The 21579-nt window shown below is 42.5% G+C and overlaps 1 protein-coding gene across 2 annotated transcripts in view; it reads left to right on the top strand.

The window, feature by feature from the left end:
* Window positions 1-19373, top strand: part of LOC129867234 (yjeF N-terminal domain-containing 3-like) — a 94708-nt gene extending 75335 nt beyond the window's left edge. The window contains exons 3-6 of one of the 2 annotated variants that reach the window (XM_055940502.1): window positions 4416-4526; window positions 17152-17265; window positions 17505-17655; window positions 18529-19373. In XM_055940502.1, coding sequence (XP_055796477.1) covers window positions 4416-4526; window positions 17152-17265; window positions 17505-17655; window positions 18529-18725 — 573 coding nt within the window. In that variant the 3' untranslated portion in view covers window positions 18726-19373. The other variant, XM_055940503.1, reaches the window with a different exon arrangement.
* Window positions 19374-21579: the final 2206 nt, after the last annotated feature.

The raw sequence follows: 21579 nt of genomic DNA, 5'->3' as shown, positions 1-21579 counted from the left end.
TTAGAGAACACACCGTTCTGTTCTGTTCTCTGTGTTTTTGGAAAAATAAGTTTACTTACAGTTGTGGAAGAACTGTCCCTCTCATCAGTACTGTGTCTCTGATCCATAAACCCTGAGGCACATCAGAGCCTCTGTTCCTCTGTTCACTACTGGGCCTGATGAGAGACTGATCTGCTCCCCTGCTGGGAGCCAGTCTGCCAAGTCCATATGCCCCTTACATCAGACCCCTACATGTGTGTGTGTGTGTGTGTGTGTGTGTGTGTGTGTGTGTGTGTGTGTGTGTGTGTGTGTGTGTGTGTGCGTGCGTGCGTGCGTGCGTGCGTGCGTGCGTGCGTGCGTGCGTGCGTGCGTGCGTGCGTTTGTATATTTGTGTAATATGTGGTGAGCGTTCTGTAAGTTGGTTCTCCCAGTCAGACTGCCTGTGGTCAGCAGCAGCAGTGTACGGAGTGTGGAGCTGTCAGGAACACACTTCGTGTCAGGACACTTTAACCAGACGGTCGGTTGGTTTAACCCTGCAATCGTATCCTCCACAGGAACCCGGTGTGGTGTGATTAATGTTACTTGAGTCTGGAGTCTGCTGTCCCTGTGTCCCTGTTCTGTCTACTCAGGATGTGTTGAATATGTCAACGTGTCCATTGAAAAACACATTGATTATCCCGCTCAGCTTTCATCAGGAGTGTGTGGCTGTATGTTTAAGTTTGGGTGATTCCTTATGAAACTAGAACAAAAGAGATACATGTGATAATAACATCATAAAGTAGTTTTTTTCAACCGAGTTGTATCAGTTTATTCAACGTTTATTGGGACTTTTGGAATTTTCCATTCTTTGTGTTAAGAGAAGATGGGCATGTTCGCGCCACATAGCTAGCTAAGGTTGCTAATTCGACAGGAGAAATGGACATTCTAAAACCAAACAACAATTTATTCTGGACCTAGGACTCCTTGTACAAGATTCTGATGGAAGCTCAACAAAAGTAAGAACAATTTATGATGTTATTTCGTATTTCTGTGGAAAATGTTGATTGCTATTCTCTGCCGTTTTGGCGGGCGCTGTCTCGCTATAACGCAAGCTGTTTGTTATGGTAAAGTTATTTTTTTAAATCTAACACGGCGGTTGCATTAAGAACCAGTGTATCTTTCATTTGCCATACAACAAGTATTTTTATGTAAAGTTTATGATGAGTTCTTTGGTCAGATTAGGTGAGTGTCCAAAATAGCTCCGGACATTCTGGTGAATCGATGCTACATATTCACAATGTATAACAACGGTTTGCAGCTCTAAATATGCACATTTTCGAACAAAACATAAGTGTATTGTATAACCTGATGTTATAAGACTGTCATTTGATGAAGTTGGTCAAGGTTACTGATTCATTTTCTATCTTTTGCTGGTTTTTGCGAATGCTATCTATGCGGTGAATAAATGCGGTTGTGTGGCTGGATTCACAAGATGTTTATCTTTCATTTGCTGTACACCATGTATTTTTCATAAATGTTTTATGATGAGTATTTAGGTATTTCACTTTGCTCTCTGTAATTATTCTGGCTGCTTTGGTGATATTTTTTATGGTAGCTGCAATGTAAAACTATGATTTATACCTCAAATATGCACATTTTCGAACAAAACATAAATTTATTGTATAACATGTTATAAGACTGTCATCTGATGAAGTTGTTTCTTGGTTAGTGACTAATTATATCTATATTTGGTCGGTTTTGTGATAGCTACCTATGCGGTAGAAACATGGTGAAAATATGCGGTTGAGTCTTTGGCTATTGTGGTTAGCTAATAGAAATACATATTGTGTTTTGAATGGAAATGATGGCTGGATTCACAAGATGTTTATCTTTCATTTGCTGTATTGGACTTGTGATTTCATGATATTTATATGCTATTATTTACTTGTGGCTCTATGCTAGTCAGCTTTTACTGATGAGGATGCTCCCGGATCCGGGATGGGTGTTAAGTATAAAGCATCATTGAGAAATAATCAATTGAAGTTGGAATATTTGTGCCATTTTGGCCTTACCCAGGCACCATAATGTTTCATCTGTAGATGCTACAAAGCAAAATGTGTCACATGAAGCTTTACCACCTGCTATGTAATATGAATAGTATTTAGATTTATGAATATTTAAAATAATGAAAAATTATATTGTGAAAATACTAAATATCATGTTTTTTTGTATTTTTGTATTTGTGGCTCTATGTGTGGTGGGACACGTGGGTGTGGGTGCATGTGTGTGTGGTGGGACACGTGGGTGTGGGTGCATGTGTGTGTGGTGGGACACATGGGTGTGGGTGCATGTGTGTGTGGTGGGACACGTGGGTGTGGGTGCGTGCATGTGTGTGTGGTGGGACACGTGGGTGTGGGTGCATGTGTGTGTGGTGGGATACGTGGGTGCATGTGTGTGTGGTGGGACACGTGGGTGCATGTGTGTGTGGTTTGTCTGTGTATGTGTGTCAGATGGAAGAGAGCAGAGGCCCTATAGTGCAGGGATGGGCAACTTTGATGGGGGTGGGGGCCACAAATATAATAACTCATTTCATGCAATCCTACTCATTTTGCCATGGGCAGAGATTTAGTTTTTGCAGTTTTACAGCTAATTTCCTGAAATTATGCACATTTTGCCATAGGGTGGAGGCAGTTTTTAATATGATAAACGGATGATCAATGGGCCCCACCCCGGTCGGTAATTCGGCCATGCTTGCTACAATTTTAGATAGTTAGCTGGCCGCTAGACTTACCAATTAAAAACAACTATTCCCAGGGTCGTTACTGTTAATGAGAATATGTTCTCAGTCGACTTACCTGGTAAAATAAGTGTACAAAGAAAAAGTAGGCTTAGCCTCTGGGACCTTATTAGAGTCAATACAGCCATTGCTCGTGTGTGTGTGTGTGTGTGTGTGTGTGTGTGTGTGTGTGTGTGTGTGTGTGTGTGTGTGTGTGTGTGTGTGTGTGTGTGTGTGTGTGTGTGTGTGTGTGTGTGTGTGTGTGTGTGTGCGCGCACACATGTATGAGGATAGGACTGCAGAGCCTGGCACCATGAGCTGACATAACAGCATTCCACCAGATAGGAGGCAGGGTAGCAAGGCTACACCCTGACTACTAAACCCAGACCAGGGCAACCTACTCCTCTAAATCCAGCTTGTTCCACTGGATGTGAATTTTAGATATCCACTATAACGACCTTCTCTTTAGTCTTTAATCATTTTGTTAGCGCTAATGGCCCAATCCTAAAGCAAGTTGAGATAAGATAGAAAATATAAGATGATACAGTTAGGATGCTGCTGTAAAAGGCACTCAGGTTTTCCACTGCATTCACAGTATGTGGATATTGAATGTCACTCCTATCAAAGATGGCTGGTCCTTATTGGGCTGCTGTGCTAATTAGCATTAGCATTTGCCACAGGGGAGCAAGTCGGAGAGGGTGTCATCACATCAGCGCAGCGAGAGACACACTACTACACCCTTAATGACACCAGGAAGTCGTTTCATCTGTTTCAGCCACTTAGGCAAAATGTTCTTACCTATCTCTTTCCTCTCTCGCTACGCTCGGAAGGTAGCTTCTGCTGCCGTCATTATCCTTCCACCTCACAGACTCGATGCCGCCATTACCATCCTTCTTTCATCTCATTTAGAGTGTATCTACTCCGAGACAGAACATTTATGTTACAGATAATGGCTGCTGTCTCTATTCTCCCGGCATCATTACTGTAATTAATGCTTTCATGTCTGTATTAATCAGATACTGCAATTAGAGTACGGCTCCATTTGTTGCACTGTAATGTACCACTCCATTTAGAGTCCCGGTTTTAGCGGCTATGTTGAAATTGGTCCGGTATATGAAATACCTAGGGTTAGGCTACATATTTGGTGTGGTAAAGCTGTTGGAAAGTAAGGTAAGACACCTTTAGCTGTGATGTCGCTACTGATTCACTCCCCTACTGATCCTATTTAGGTGTGAGGAGGAAGATTGGACCACTTAAGTTAACACGCCAATTCCAGCAGGATATAGTGACGGATACTTCTGCTGCTTCTCTTAAGGACGTGCGAGGGGATTTACTGGGGTATGTGCTGTGCCCTTGTTAAACAGAGAGGGGGAGATGCCAGTGGCCCGGTGGGAAAACTCATGGCTCAGGCCTGAAAAGCCCGGAAAGTAGTGAAAAGCCCGGAAAGGCCCGGAAAGTAGTGTGTTATTTAAAGGGAGCATCCTGTGGTGTCCGGCTCTGGTATTTTTTCCACTCCTGTCTGGGTTTAATGAGTTTGGGGCTTTCTGTCTTAAAAAAAAACCTGGGTGCCATTTCCCCTGGCCATGGCATTGCGTCCCTGGCACGCGAAGGAGAGAGTTTGACAGTGATGGAGGGTCAGCCTCACGGGTTGGATGACCTCTCTATCTCTCTCTCTCTCCAGGCCTTTCCTCTGACCTCCCTGGGTAAGAAGCAGCCAACAGTGTTGGTGGTCTGTGGTCCTGACCAGAACGGCTCCATCGGCCTGGTGTGTGCCCGCCACCTGCGCATATTTGTAAGTATACCACAGAAGACTACACCAGCCATGCACCCACCAGCCATCTCACACACATGGCCACGTGGACAATATCAGACTATAGTTAGTAATTAATTAAATGGTTCAGTGAGTTTATTTCAGTATAAAGTAAAAGGGTTTAGGAGATTTTCATTACAACTCCTATAAGTAGACCTTAATGATTAATTGATCCATTATGGGATTGAAAATGTCGATGACATCACTTCATTGTTACCCTCATTAAAATACTGTCTGGTTGGCCTCCCGGGTGGCGCAGTGGTCTAGGGCACTGCATCGCAGCGCCCGCTGCGCCACCAGAGTCTCTGGGTTCGCGCCCAGGCTCTGTCGCAGCCGGCCGCCACCGGGAGGTCCATGGGGCAACGCACAATTGGCCTAGCGTCGTCCGGGTTAGGGAGGGTTTGGCCGGTAGGGATATCCTTGTCTCATCGCGCTCCAGCGACTCCTGTGGCGGGCCGGGCGCAGTGCGCGCTAACCGAGGGGGCCAGTGCACGATGTTTCCTCTGACACATTGGTGCGGCTGGCTTCCGGGTTGGAGGCGCACTGTGTTAAGAAGCAGTGCGGCTTGGTTGGGTTGTGCTTCGGAGGACGCATGGCTTTCGACCTTCGTCTCTCCCGAGCCCGTACGGGAGTTGTAGCGATGAGACAAGATAGTAATTACTAGCGATTGGATACCACGAAAATTGGGGAGAGAAGGCGGTCAAATTTATTTAAAAAAAAAACTAATACTGTCTGGTTACAGTTGGTAGTGGTAGCATACCATGATATCATGTTGGTGATGTCATGACTTTAGTCACATTAGTTTGCATGACTGTGGATATGCTGTTCTGTAGTGTGAAGACATTTATTGCAATATTACAGACGATAACAGTACATGAACTAAAAACCTAATTTGAGTAAGGATTTACACGTTTTGATATAGTGCGACAAGTCTACTTTCCTTATTCTATGTGGTCGAAAACCATAAATGCATTATTGTTTTCCTGCCTTAGAACGGACTGTATCTATATAACTACACATCGCATCGATATCTCTAATTAAAACCATGTTGACAGCAGCTGTTAAAGTTGTAAGATGACTGTCTGTGAAGCGCTCAGGGCAGTGACTGGGCCTGGGGTCAACACAGATATATTTTACACCAGGATTCCAGGAATTAATAAAGCACTTACACATAACTTTGATCCAAATAAACAAATCAAATCAAATGGTATTGGTCACATACACATATTTAGAAGATGTTATTGTGGGTGTAAGCGGAATGCTTGTGTTCCTAGCTTCAACAGTGCAGCAGTATCTAACAATTCACAACAATATACACAAATCTAAAAGTTAAAGAATGGAATTCAGAAATATATACATTTTAGGAAGAGCAATGTCTGAGTGGCATTGCCTAAAATACAGTCCTGGGCGGTCCTGGGCTAGCCATCAGTGTTCACCGAGCTAGCATGTGTCTCAATATGTTTGGCATGCATCCGTGGTTCTTTCCACTGCTAAATAATTGACGAGCCAAAATATTGCATATGGAAAAGACAAACCGTCCCCAAGTCAAAGCTCATCTTTGTCAGATTCTGTCTGAGTATGATTATGTCTGTGACCGTTAGTCCAGCCTGTTGTTCAGGCAAGGGAGGATGCACATGATGTTCTACAGTTCTTTCGGAACATAATGCGGTTCTTTCGTGTTTCTTTTGAACATAAACACCTTGGCCTCGACGTCTGAAAGAGTCAAGGTGTTCATCACGACTTATGAGTCTCAGAGATTCCATAATGTCCTTTGAATGTTGCCTTTGTGTCACGGTTTAAACAAACCACTGTGAATCTCAACGGACTGTGACCACAGGAAAGACGCTCCTTCAAGGCCTACTCAGAATGCTCATCCATCAGGGAGAGGTAGTTCAACGGTGGGAAGCCTTAACATCAACAGGAAAAGGCGTGTGACCTGTCTGTAACCTGTTGATATACCTCTTAGTTGACGTTTGTTGATGCTAGAGAGCGTCCTGATGGTGCCTCCGTCCCCAAGGTATGTCTGTCTCTTGTTGACATTGTTACCTCTTCTAAGTCAGGGCACCAAGGGGTCACTGAGGGGTCGCAGCCACCCTAGAGGGTCGTCTCTCTCTTGGTTCTTTAGCGGCAGTTATGAATGATTGACGTCAGTTGCCTGTTCTTTAGCCCCTGTGGTTGAAGCCTGATTGGTTTAATGTCTCCCAGGAGCGAGTTGGAGCATGTAGACTGACGTCTGGGCTAACAGACCACTTCTCCCTCTGACTGAGCAGGGCCAGTTAGTCAGAGATGGAGGGACCTGAACCTCTCACTGCCTGGTTTACATACCCAGCATGACCAGCAGCACACTGAGGCCCTTTCACATACACTATTTAAAAAGATACCGTTGAAGTCGGATGTTTACATACACTTAGGTTAAAACTTGTTTTTCTACCACTCCAAAAATGTCTTGTTAACAAACTATAGATTTTGCAAGTCGGTTAGGACATCTACTTTGTGCATGACAAAAGTCATTTTTCCAACAATTGTTTACAGACAGATTATTTCACTTTTTTTTTTGTCTGTTATTTCACCAGGTAAATTGACTGAGAACACATTACAATAAGTGCCATGGGATTTTTAATGACCTCAGAGAGTCAGGATACCCGTTTAACATCCCATCCGAAAGACTGCACCCTACACAGGGCAGTGTCCCCAATCACTGCCCTGGGGAATTTAGACCAAAGAGCCTCCTACTGGCCCTCCAACACCACTTCCAGCAGCATCTGGTCTCCCATCCAGGGACTGACCAGAACCAACCCTGCTTAGCTTCAGAAGCAAACCAGCAGTGGTATGCAGGGTGGTATGCTATGCTAATCACTTATAATTCACTGCATCATAATTCCAGTGGGTCAGAAGTTTACATACACTAAGTTGGCTGTGCCTTTAAACAGCTTGAAAAATTCCAGAAAATGATGTCATGGCTTTAGAAACTTCTGATAGGCGAATTGACATCATTTGAGTCAATTGGAGGTGTACCTGTTGATGTATTTTAAGGCCTACCTTCAAACTCAGTGCCTCTTTGCTTGACATCATGGGAAAATCAAAAGAAATCAGCCAAGACCTCAGAAAATAAATTGTAGACCTCCACAAGTCTGGTTCATCCTTGGGATGGGGATGCTTTGCTGCAGGAGGGACTGGTGCACTTCACAAAATGAGGAAGGAAAATGATGTGGATATATTGAAGCAACATCTCAAGACATCAGTCAAGAAGTTAAAGTTTGGTCGCAAATGGGTCTTCCAAATGGACAATGACCCCAAGCATACTTCCAAAGTTGTGGCAAAATGGCTTAAGTACATCAATGTTAAGTTATTGGAGTGGTCATCACAAAGCCCTGACCTCAATCCTATAGAAAACGTGTGGGCAGAACTGAAAAAGCGTGTGCGAGCAAGGAGGCCTACAAACCTGACTCAGTTACACCAGCTCTGTCAGGAGGAATGGGTCACAATTCACCCAACTTATTGTGGGAAGCTTGTGGAAGGCTACCCGAAACGTTTGACTCAAGTTAAACAATTTAAAGGTCAATGCTACCAAATACTAATTGAGTGTATATAAACTTCTGACCCACTGGGAATGTGATGAAATAAATAAAAGCTGAAATAAATCATTCTCTCTACTATTATTCTGACATTTCACATTCTTAAAATAAAGTGCAGATCCTAACTGACCGAAGACAGGGATTTTTTTACTTGGATTAAATGATAGAAATTGTGAAAAACTGAGTTTAAATGTATTTGGCTAAGGTGTATGTAAACTTCCGACTTCAACGCAGACGACACCATTCTGTACACTTCTGGCCCTTCTTTGGACACTGTGTTAACAACCCTCCAGACGAGCTTCAATGCCATACAACTCTCCTTCCGTGGCCTCCAACTGCTCTTAAATACAAGCAAAACTAAATGCATGCTATTCAACCGATCGCTGCCTGCACCTGCCCGCCCATCCAGCATCACTACTCTGGACAATTCTGACTTAGAATATGTGGACAACTACAAATACCTAGGTGTCTGGTTAGACTGTAAACTCTCCTTCCAGACTCACATCAAACATCTTCAGTCGAAAGTTAAATCAAGAATTGGCTTCCTATTTCGCAACAAAGCATCCTTCACTCATGCTGCCAAAGATACCCTCTTAAAACTGACCATCCTACCGATCCTCGACTTCGGCGATGTAATTTACAAAATACCCTCCAATACCCTACTCAATAAATTGGATGCAGTCTATCACAGTGCCATCCGTTTTGTCACCAAAGCCCCACATACTACCCACCACTGCGACCTGTGCGCTCTCTTTGGCTGGCCCTCGCTTCATGCTCGTTGCCAAACCCACTGGCTCCAGGTCATCTACAGACCCTGCTAGGTAAAGTCCCCCCTTATCTCAGCTCGCTGGTCACCATAGCAGCACCCACCTGTAGCACGCGCTTCAGCAGGTATATCTCTCTGGTCTTCCCCAAAGCCAATTACTCCTTTGGCCGCCTCTCCTTCCAGTTCTCTGCTGCCAATGACTGGAACGAACTACAAAAATCTCTGAAACTGGAAACACTTATCTCCCTCACTAGCTTTAAGCACCAGCTGTCAGAGCAGCTCACAGATTACTGCACCTGTACATAGCCCATCTATAATTTAGCCCAAACAACTACCCCTTCCCCTACTGTATTTATTTATTTTGCTCCTTTGCACCCCATTATTTCTATTTCTACTTTGCACATTCTTCCACTGCAAATGTACCATTCCAGTGTTTTATTTGCTATATTGTATTTAACTCGTCACCATGGCCTTTTTTTGCCTTTATCTCCCTTATCTCACCTCATTTGCTCACATTGTATATAGATTTAGTTTTCTACTGTATTATTGACTGTATGTTTGTTTTACTCCATGTGTAACTCTGTGTTGTTGTATGTGTCAAACTGCTTTGCTCTATTTTGGCCAGGTTGCAATTGTAAATGGGAACTTGTTCTCAGCTTGCCTACCTGGTTAAGTAAAAGTAAAATAAGATCAAATTGTTATTTGCAATGACGCCCTACCAAAAGACAAAAGGCCTCCTGCGGGGACGAGGACGAGGACGAGGACGAGGACGAGGACGAGGACGAGGACGGGTACAGGGGTTAAAAATATAGGAAAAAACACACATCACGACAAGAAAGACACCACAACACTACATAAAGAGAGACACCGCAACACTACATAAAGAGAGACACCACGACACTACATAGAGAGACACCGCAACACTACATAAAGAGAGACCCCACAACACTACATAAAGAGAGACACCACAACACTACATAAAGAGAGACACCGCACCACTACATAAAGAGAGACACTCTCACACTACATAAAGAGAGACACCACGACACTACATAAAGAGAGACACCACGACACTACATAAAGAGAGACACCACGACACTACATAAAGAGAGACACCACAACACTACATAAAGAGAGACACCGCAACACTACATAAAGAGAGACACCGCACCACTACATAAAGAGAGACACTCTCACACTACATAAAGAGAGACACCGCAACACTACATAAAGAGAGACAACACTACATAAAGAGAGACAACGCAACAGTACATAAAGAGAGACACCACAACACTACATAAAGAGAGACACCGCAATACTACATAGAGAGAGACACCGCAATACTACATAGAGAGAGACACCACAAAACTACATAAAGAGAGACAACGCAACACTACATAAAGAGAGACACCACAACACTACATAAAGAGAGACACCACAACACTACATAAAGAGAGACACCACAACACTACATAAAGAGAGACACCACAACACTACATAAGAGACACCGCAATACTACATAAATAGAGACACCCTGCACCACTACATAAAGAGAGACACCCTGCACCACTACATAAAGAGAGACACCCTGCACCACTACATAAAGAGAGACACCACAACACTACATAAAGAGAGACACCGCAGCACTACATAAATAGAGACAACACTACATAAAGAGAGACAACGCAATACTACATAGAGAGAGACAACGCAACACTACATAAAGAGAGACAACACTACATAAAGAGAGACAACGCAACAGTACATAAAGAGAGACACCACAACACTACATAAAGAGAGACACCGCAATACTACATAGAGAGAGACAACGCAACACTACATAAAGAGAGACACCGCAACACTGCATAAAGAGAGACAACGCAACACTACATAAAGAGAGACACCACAACACTACATAAAGAGAGACAACGCAACACTACATAAAGAGAGACACCGCAACACTACATAAAGAGAGACACCGCAACACTACATAAAGAGAGACAACGCAACACTACATAAAGAGAGACACCGCACCACTACATAAAGAAAGACACCGCAACACTACATAAAGAGAGACACCACAACACTACATAAAGAGAGACAACGCAACACTACATAAAGAGATACAACGCAACACTACATAAAGAGAGACACCGCAATACTACATAAAGAGAGACACCACAACACTACATAAAGAGAGACACCACAACACTACATAAAGAGAGACAACGCAACACTACATAAAGAGAGACAACGCAACACTACATAAAGAGAGACACCCTGCAACACTACATAAAGAGAGACACCACGACACTACATAAATAGAGACACCACGACACTACATAAATAGAGACACCACAACACTACATAAAGAGAGACACCCTGCATCACTACATAAAGAGAGACACCACAACACTACATAAAGAGAGACAATGCAACACTACATAAAGAGAGACACCGCAGCACTACATAAAGAGAGACACCGCACCACTATATAAAGAGAGACACCACAACACTACATAAAGAAAGACACCGCAACACTACATAAAGAGAGACACCACAACACTACATAAAGAGAGACAACGCAACACTACATAAAGAGATACAACGCAACACTACATAAAGAGAGACACCGCAATACTACATAAAGAGAGACACCACAACACTACATAAAGAGAGACACCACAACACTACATAAAGAGAGACAACGCACCACTACATTAAGAGAGACACCACAACACTACATAGAGACACCGCACCACTACATAAAGAGAGACACCACGACACTACATAAATAGAGACACCACAACACTACATAAAGAGAGACACCCTGCATCACTACATAAAGAGAGACAACGCACCACTACATAAAGAGAGACACCACAACACTACATAAATAGAGACACCACAACACTACATAAATAGAGACACCGCAACACTACATAAAGAGAGACACCGCAACACTACATAAAGAGAGACACCACACCACTACATAAAGAGAGACACCGCAACACTACATAGAGACACTGCACCACTACATAAAGAGAGACACCACGACACTACATAAATAGAGACACCACGACACTACATAAATAGAGACACCGCAACACTACATAAAGAGAGACACCGCACCACTACATAAAGAGAGACACCACAACACTACATAAAGAGAGACACCGCAACACTACATAAAGAGAGACACCGCAACACTACATAAAGAGAGACACCACAACACTACATAAAGAGAGACACCACAACACTACATAAAGAGAGACACCGCAACACTACATAAAGAGAGACACCGCAGCACTACATAAAGAGAGACACCGCAACACTACATAAAGAGAGACACCACGACACTACATAAAGAGAGACAACGCAACAGTACATAAAGAGAGACACCACAACACTACATAAAGAGAGACACCGTAATACTACATAAAGAGAGACACCACAACACTACATAAAGAGAGACACCACAACACTACATAAAGAGAGACACCGCAGCACTACATAAAGAGAGACACCGCAACACTACATAAAGAGAGACACCACAACACTACATAAAGAGAGACACCGCAACACTACATAAAGAGAGACAACGCAACAGTACATAAAGAGAGACACCACAACACTACATAAAGAGAGACAACACTACACCTGAAACCCCACCTCTTCAAGGAATACCTAGGATAGGATAAAGCAATCCTTCTGCCCCCCCCCCCCCCCCCCTTAAAAGATCTAGATGCACTATTGTAAAGTGGCTGTTCCACTGGATGTCATAAGGTGAATGCACCAATTTGTAAGTCGCTCTGGATAAGAGCGTCTGCTAAATGACTTAAATGTAAATGTAAATAAAGAGAGACAACGCAACAGTACATAAAGAGAGACACCACAACACTACATAAAGAGAGACAACGCAACACTACATAAAGGGAGACACCGCAACACTACATGAAGAGAGACACCACAACACTACATAAAGAGAGACAACGCAACACTACATAAAGAGAGACACCGCAACACTACATAAAGAGAGACAACACTACATAAAGAGAGACAACGCAACAGTACATAAAGAGAGACACCACAACACTACATAAAGAGAGACAACGCAACACTACATAAAGGGAGACACCGCAACACTACATGAAGAGAGACACCACAACACTACATAAAGAGAGACAACGCAACACTACATAAAGAGAGACAACGCAACACTACATAAAGGGAGACACCGCAACACTACATGAAGAGAGACACCACAACACTACATAAAGAGAGACACCCTGCATCACTACATAAAGAGAGACACCGCAACACTACATAAAGAGAGACACCGCAACACTACATAAAGAGAGACACCGCAACACTACATAAAGAGAGACACCGCACCACTACATAAAGAAAGACACCGCAACACTACATAAAGAGAGACACCACGACACTACATAAAGAGAGACACCGCAACACTACATAAAGAGAGACACCGCACCACTACATAAAGAAAGACACCGCAACACTACATAAAGAGAGACAACGCACCACTACATAAAGAGAGACACCGCACCACTACATAAAGAGAGACACCGCAACACTACATAAAGAGAGACACCGCAACACTACATAAAGAGAGACAACGCACCACTACATAAAGAGAGACACCCTGCATCACTACATAAAGAGAGACACCGCAACACTACATAAAGAGAGACACCGCAACACTACATAAAGAGAGACACCGCAACACTACATAAAGAGAGACACCGCACCACTACATAAAGAAAGACACTCTCACACTACATAAAGAGAGACACCGCAACACTACATAAAGAGAGACACCACACCACTACATAAAGAGAGACACCACACCACTACATAAAGAGAGACACCGCAACACTACATAAAGAGAGACAACACTACATAAAGAGAGACAACGCACCACTACATAAAGAGAGACACCACAACACTACATAAAGAGAGACAACACTACATAAAGAGAGACAACGCAACACTACATAAAGAGAGACACCACAACACTACATAAAAAGAGACAACGCAACACTACATAAAGAGAGACACCGCAACACTACATAAAGAGAGACAACGCAACACTACATAAAGAGAGACACCGCAACACTACATAAAGAGAGACACCACAACACTACATAAAGAGAGACAACGCAACACTACATAAATAGAGACACCACACCACTACATAAATAGAGACACCGCACCACTACATAAAGAGAGACACCACAACACTACATAAAGAGAGACAACGCAACACTACATAAAGAGAGACACCACAACACTACATAAAGAGAGACAACACTACATAAAGAGAGACACCACAACACTACATAAAGAGAGACACCACAACACTACATAAAGAGAGACACCACAACACTACATAAAGAGAGACTTAAGACAACAACATAGCATGGCAGCAACACATGACAACACAGCATGGCAGCAACACCACATGACAACAACATGGTAGCAACACAACATGGCAGCAGCACAACTTGGTAGCAGCACAAAACATGGTACACACATTATTGGGTACAGACAACAGCACAAAAGGCAAGAAGGTAGAGACAACAATACATCACATGAAGCAGCCACAACTGTCAGTAAGAGTGTCCATGATTGAGTCTTTGAATGAAGAGATGGAGATAAAACTGTCCAGTTTGAGTGTTTGTTGCAGCTAGCTGAAAAGACGAGCGACCCAGGGATGTGTGTGCTTTGGGGACCTTTAACAGAATGTGACTGGCAGAATGGGAGTTGTAGGTAGAGGGTGAGGGCTGCAGTAGGTATCTCAGATAGGGGGGGAGTGAGGCCTAAGAGGGTTTTATAATAAGCATCAACCAACCAGTGGGTCTTGTTACAGGTTTTCAGAGATGACCAGTTTACAGAGGAGTATAGAGTGCAGTGATGTGTCCTATAAGGAGCATTGCTGGCAAATCTGATGGCCAAATGGTAAAGAACCTCTAGCCACTCGAGAGCACCCTTACCTGCCAATCTATAAATTATGTCTCCGTAATCTAGCATGGGTAGGATGGTCATCTGAATCAGGGTTAGTTTAGCAGCTGGGGTGAAAGAGGAGCAATTACGATAGAGGAAACAAAGTCTAGATTTAACCTTAGCCTGCAGCTTTGATATGTGCTGAGAGAAGGAAAGTGTACCGTCTAGCCATACTCGCAAGTACTTGTATGCGGTACTTGTATGAGGTACTTATCACTGTGATTGAGGCCCATTAGCGGTGGGGATCACGGCTGGTCATCGTTTAATATCACAAGTCACAGGTGTCTGGCTTTCCACTCTCCCTAAATGTCTATCATTAATCATTAAATGTGTAATTTAGTCATCCCAGATTCCAGAGGGCTAGTAGGCTTACAGCGCTGTGCTAATCAGAGGGGTTTTCTTTATTTTTTAACTATTTTCTACATTGTAGAATAACCGTGAAGACATAAAAAATATGAAATAACACATGGAATCATGTAGTAACCAAAAAAGTGTCAAACAAATCAAAATATATTTGAGATTCTTCAAAGCAGCCACCCTTTCCCTTGATAACAGCTTTGCACACTCTTGGCATTCTCTCAACCAGCTTCATCAGGTAGTCACCAGGAATGCATTTAAATTAACAGGTGTGCCTTTTTAAAAGTTCATTTGTGGAAGTTCTTTCCTTCATAATGAGTTTGAGGCAATCAGTTGTGTTGTGACAAGTTAGGGGGGGGTATAAAGAAGATAGCCCTATTTGGTAAAAGACCAAGTCCATATTATGGCAAGAATAGAGGCTTCTAAACAGCTTCTATGCATAGTCACTTTAATAACTCTACCTACATGTACATATTACCTCAACTAACCGGTGCCCAGCACATTGACTCTGTACCTGTATATAGTCTCGCTAATGTTATTTTACTGCTGCTCTTTAATCATTGTTATTTTTATTTCTTATTCTTATTTTTTATTTTTTAACTGCATTGTTGGTTAGGGGCTCGTAAGTAAGCATTTCACTGTAAGGTCTACACCTGTTGTATTCGGCGCATGTGACATATAAAATAATGAAAGAGAAACAACAGTCCATCATTATGTTAAGACATGAAGGTCAGTCAATCTGGACAATTTCAAGAACTTTGAAAGTTTCTCCAAGTGCAGTCACAAAAACCATCAAGCGCTATGATGAAACTGGCTCTCATGAGGACCGCCACAGGAATGGAAGACCCAAAGTTACCTCTGCTGCAGAGGATAAGTTCATTAGAGTTACCAGTTTCAGAAATTGCAGCCCAAATAAATGCTTCACAGAGTTCAAGTAACAGTCACATCTCAACATCAACTGTTCAGAGGAGACTGTGTGAATCAGGACTTCATGGTCGAATTACTGCAAAGAAACCACTACTAAAGGACACCAATAAGAAGAAGGGACTTGCTTGGGCCAAGAAACACAAGCAATGGACATTAGACCAGTGGAAATTTGTCCTTTGGCCTGGAGTCCAAATTTGAGGTTTTTGGTTCCAACCGCCATGTCTTTGTGAGATTCGGTGTGGGGGAACGGATGATCTTCGCATGTGTATTTGTGCACACTTAACCAGCATGGCTACAACAGCATTCTGCAGTGATACGCCATCCAATCTGGTTTGGGCTTAGTGGGACTATCATTTGTTTTTCAACAGGACAATGACCCAACACACCTCCAGGCTGTGTAAGGGATATTTGACCAAGAAGGAGAGTGATGCCTCTGATGCCTCATCAGATGACCTGGCCTCCACAATCACCCGACCTCAAACCAATTGAGATGGTTTGGGATGAGTTGGACCGCAGAGTGAAGGAAAAGCAGCCAACAAGTGCTCAGCATCTGTGGGAACTCCTTCAAGACTGTTTGAAAAGCATTCCAGACGAAGCTGGTTGAGAGAATGCCCAGAGTGTGCAAAGCTGTCATTAAGGCAAAGGGTGGCTATTTGAAGAATCTCGAATATAAAATATATTTTGATTTGTTTAACCTCACTAGGGTATGTGGGACGGTAGCGTCCCACCTTGTCAGCAGCCAGTGAAACTGCAGGGCGCAGTTTTGATTTGTTTAACACTTTTTTGGTTACTACATGATGCCATGTGTGTTACTTCATAGTTTTATGAATGTGTTTCATAGTCTTCAGTATTATTCTACAATGTAGAAAATAGCAAAAATAAAGAAAAACCCTTGAATGAGTAGGTGTGTCCAAACTTTTGACTGGTAGTAGTATTTTCTCTCTCTCTCTCACAGGAGTATGAGCCAACCATCTACTATCCCAAACGCACCCCCCACACCATTCAACAGGACTTCACAGTTCAGTGTGAAAAGATGGACATCCCATTCCTCTCCTATCTCCCAACAGAGGTGAGCAACATAAAAAAGGATCATACGACATTAAATGTTAATGTCAAGTTTAATTCAAGTATTCATTTGTGTCTTATACATTTTATAGACACAAATTAATCCTTAAATTAAACTTGACATCTGCTAGCGTAACTGACTTATGAAAGTGCACCTTGCTGGAGCTGTGAGAACAATGTAAAGCTCTTGTCTAGATGCTGACCAGAGTTTGAGTTGTGGTTGTGTTATGGTTGTGTGTTCAGGTGCAGTTGATCAACGATGCCTATAACCTGGTGATCGATGCCATCCTGGGGCCAGAGACTGACCACACAGACGTGAAGGAGCCCTACGCTGGCATCCTAGTCACTCTGAAGCAGGTCAAGATCCCCATCGTAAGTGTGGACATACCCTCAGGTAAGGCTGAAAGCTATGCTGCACATTCAACATGTACCAGTGTTGCACAAATGTACAGAAATTTGCCCAAAACAGGATTTTAGCTCTGAGCTAAACACGAGTAAGCCATACAAAATAAAAGCCTGTACATGCTCCACCACAGGTGGCACCTTGTTTGGAGAGGACGGGCTCATAGTAATGTCTGAAACGAAGTCAATGGAATGGTATCGAACACCATCAAACACCTGGTTCCTCTCTAGGTTTCTTCCTAGGTTTTGGCCTTTCTAGGGAGTTTTTCCTAGCCACCGTGCTTCTACACCTGCATTACTAGCTGTTTGGGGTTTTAGGCTGGGTTTCTGTACAGCACTTCGAGATATTAGCTGATGTACGAAGGGCTATATAAAATAAACTTGATTGATTGATTGATGGTTTCCATGTGTTTGATACCATTCCATTTACTCCTTTCCAGATATTTTTATGAACCATTCTCCCCTCAGCAGTCTCCTGTGTGCTCCACAATTCACCGGGCCATATTTGCAGCTGTGATAGCCTTTGTCAGGTCCACCTCAAGTCATCCTCAACACTACCGAGCTGTAGAGACCAACCTGGATGGACTGAGATAGTAAAGCATATAGCTAAGTGTAGTATATATATTTGGTCATTATATCACACCCTCTCCCCATTTAACTTGTTCTGGAATGCTGCTACCTGGCAGGTTTCTCATCTGTAAGATATGAAATGCCGATTAAAGTTGAAAGGAGAAGATCAAGTGAGATACTCACGCTCTCCATGATGTTATGTCACGTGACATAGCTAGTAGATGTCAGCAGGTTAGTTGTCCCATCAATGGAGATGGAATTCAAATGGTGATCATCATTTCCCTGTTTATTAAAGGTTGGGATGTTGACCAGGTGACCTCAGATGGGATCAACCCAGACGTCCTGATCTCGCTTATGGCACCAAAGAGATGTGCCACCAGTTTCACAGGGAAGCACTACTTGGCGGGACGCTTCCTGCCTTATGACATCCAGAAGAAATACGATCTGAACCTGCCAGAATATCCAGGCATAGACTGTGTTATAGAATTGTAAAATCTTCTGTACACCCTCACCAGTCCTCATTTTGGATAAATATGGATAATATATTCACGTTTTGTATTTTATAGATTGTTACTGTGCTTTATCGTTCATGTGCTATCTCTCCAATGGGTGTAGACTAGAGCAGGTTTAGCCTTACCCAGAATTCACTCTGTTTGCTCAAATACAATAGAAAAATGGTATTTAGAATCTGTGGGAGACCTGAGTTGTATGTCTGTTTTGGAAATGGTTTGAGGAGTTTCCATGTGAGTTTCCATGTGAGTTTCCATGTGAGTTTTCATGTGAGTTACCAAGTGAGTTACCAAGTGAGTTGCGTCATTCTCATTTTTGTGATTGCTTCTTTGCAAAGTTCTGAGATGATCTTTCTCCTTCAGCAAAAAACGATGAATGTTGTGCGGAAGAGGTGTTTTGTACCTTCGAGTTAACTGCTATTTTTGATGTATTATTATGTTTTGAGTTCTGTTTTTCTTATTGAAGAATGCTTGGATTTTGGGTCAAACTACTTTCTAGCAGCTGCATATTATTATTATTATTTTTTTTTTAAATAATTGTCTACACTGCTGCATTTCCTTAGTCCAAGTAACACCTGTTCGTTGATTTGCAGTTAACTCTTTGTCCAATAAAATATCTCATTTAACAATTGTTTTGATTCCGATGTGATTCGATGTAAGAAAGTAGGACATATGAAAGCTGACAAGATTAAAGGTAATCATGACAGTACATCTTCCACAGGAGTTACAACTTTGTAGAGTCTAAACTGTGTTGGTGGATAAAACTGCCATTATGCTTCATAACATCAGAGATCACACAGTAGGCTATGCAAATCCATGCCAAGCCTCAGACATTGTTAGAAGAGATCAGGCAGGAGATCAGACGGATGATATTACATGCTGAATGATTTCCTCAATAATTCTCTCTAAATCCAGAGTCGATGGAGTGGAGTCAGAACTTATGAACTAATCACACTGCAATTCTGCATTTGAGAGGAAATGTTTTCATATTTGGGATGCTACAGTAAAACAAGCTGTCTCTGGTTTATTGATTACAACTGAATTAAAATATATACGCTGATTGTACAAAACACCTTCCTAATATTGAGTTGCATCCACCCCCTGCCCCGTCCTCAGAACAGCCTCAATTTTTCAGGGCATGGATTCTACAAGGTTTCTAAAGTGTTTCACAGGGATGCTGGCCCATGTTGACTCCAATGCTTCCCACAGTTGTGTCAAATTGTCTGGATGTCTTTTGGGTGGTGGACCACTCTTGATACACACAGGAAACTGTTGAGCATGAAAAACCCAGCAGCGTTGCAGTTCTTGACACACTCAAACCGGTGCGCCTGGCATCTACTAACATAACCCGTTCAAAGGCACTTAAATCTTTTGTCTTGCCTATTCACCCTCTGAATGGCACACATACACAATCCATGTTTCAATTGTATCAAGGCTTAAAAATGATTATTTAACTAGTCTCCTCCCCTTCATCTACACTGATTGAAGTGGATTTAACAAGTGACATCAATAAGGGATCATCTCTTTCACCTGGATTCACCTGGTCAGTCTATGCCATGGATAGAGCAGGTGTTCGTAATGTTTTGTACACTCAGTGTAGAATCAATGTTGCAAACAAGTGTAGTGCAAGCTGGGTAGTTAGTTGATGACGAGTGTCTCTCATCATTTTGACCTGACTCGGAACATGTTTATAATAGGCCTGTGAATGGATGTAGGTAGGGTACAGGACGATTTATGTACTCGCTAATGTATTTATGCCAAAGCCTGCACTGTCCTCTAAGTGTTAGCACTGTGCGCATTAATTCATAGTGTATTTATACCAAACCCTACACTGTCCTCTAAGTGTTAGCGCTGTGTGCAAGAAGTCATATTGTATTTATACCAAACCCTGCACTGTCCTCTAAGTGTTAGTACTGTGCGCATGAATTCATAGTGTATTTATACCAAAGCCTGCACTGTCCTCTAAGTGTTAGCACTGTGCGCATTAATTCATATTGTATTTATACCAAACCCTGCACTGTCGTCTAAGTGTTAGCACTGTGCGCATTAATTCATATTGTATTTATACCAAACCCTGCACTGTCGTCTAAGTGTTAGCACTGTGCGCATTAATTCATATTGTATTTATACCAAACCCTACACTGCCCTCTAAGTGCTAGCACTGTGCGCATTAATTCATATTGTATTTATACCAAACCCTGCACTGTCGTCTAAGTGTTAGCACTGTGCGCATTAATTCATATTGTATTTATACCAAACCCTACACTGCCCTCTAAGTGCTAGCACTGTGCGCATTAATTCATATTGTATTTATACCAAACCCTGCACTGTCGTCTAAGTGTTAGCACTGTGCGCATTAATTCATATTGTATTTATACCAAACCCTACACTGCCCTCTAAGTGCTAGCACTGTGCGCATTAATTCATATTGTATTTATACCAAACCCTGCACTGTCCTCTAAGTGCTAGCACTGTGCACAGGAAGTCAGAGTGTCGAAATATTAATCCCATAACATACAACGGCGTTAAACCTGTTAAGCGCAAAGAGCCAACCCACAGGGCACACACTGGTTGAATCAATGTTGTTTCCATGTCATTTCAATGGCCAACGTGGAATAGACATTGAATTGAGGCTTTTGGAATACATCTGAACATTTAATGCTCATATTTTTCATTCTGTTCCTTTCCATTTTCTGAGAGGCTCTTTCTCATATTGTAACGGAATTCCTCCTCCTCTTCATCCGAAGAGGAGGAGCAGGGATTCGACCAAAATGCAGCGTTGTAACTTGACATGATTTAATTTAAACAAGACAAAAAACGAACTATACTTGATACTA

This window comes from Salvelinus fontinalis, chromosome 12 (assembly GCF_029448725.1).
Source record: "Salvelinus fontinalis isolate EN_2023a chromosome 12, ASM2944872v1, whole genome shotgun sequence".
Classification (NCBI taxonomy): Eukaryota; Metazoa; Chordata; class Actinopteri; order Salmoniformes; family Salmonidae; genus Salvelinus; species Salvelinus fontinalis.
This window is presented reverse-complemented; position numbering and strand designations above follow the sequence as displayed.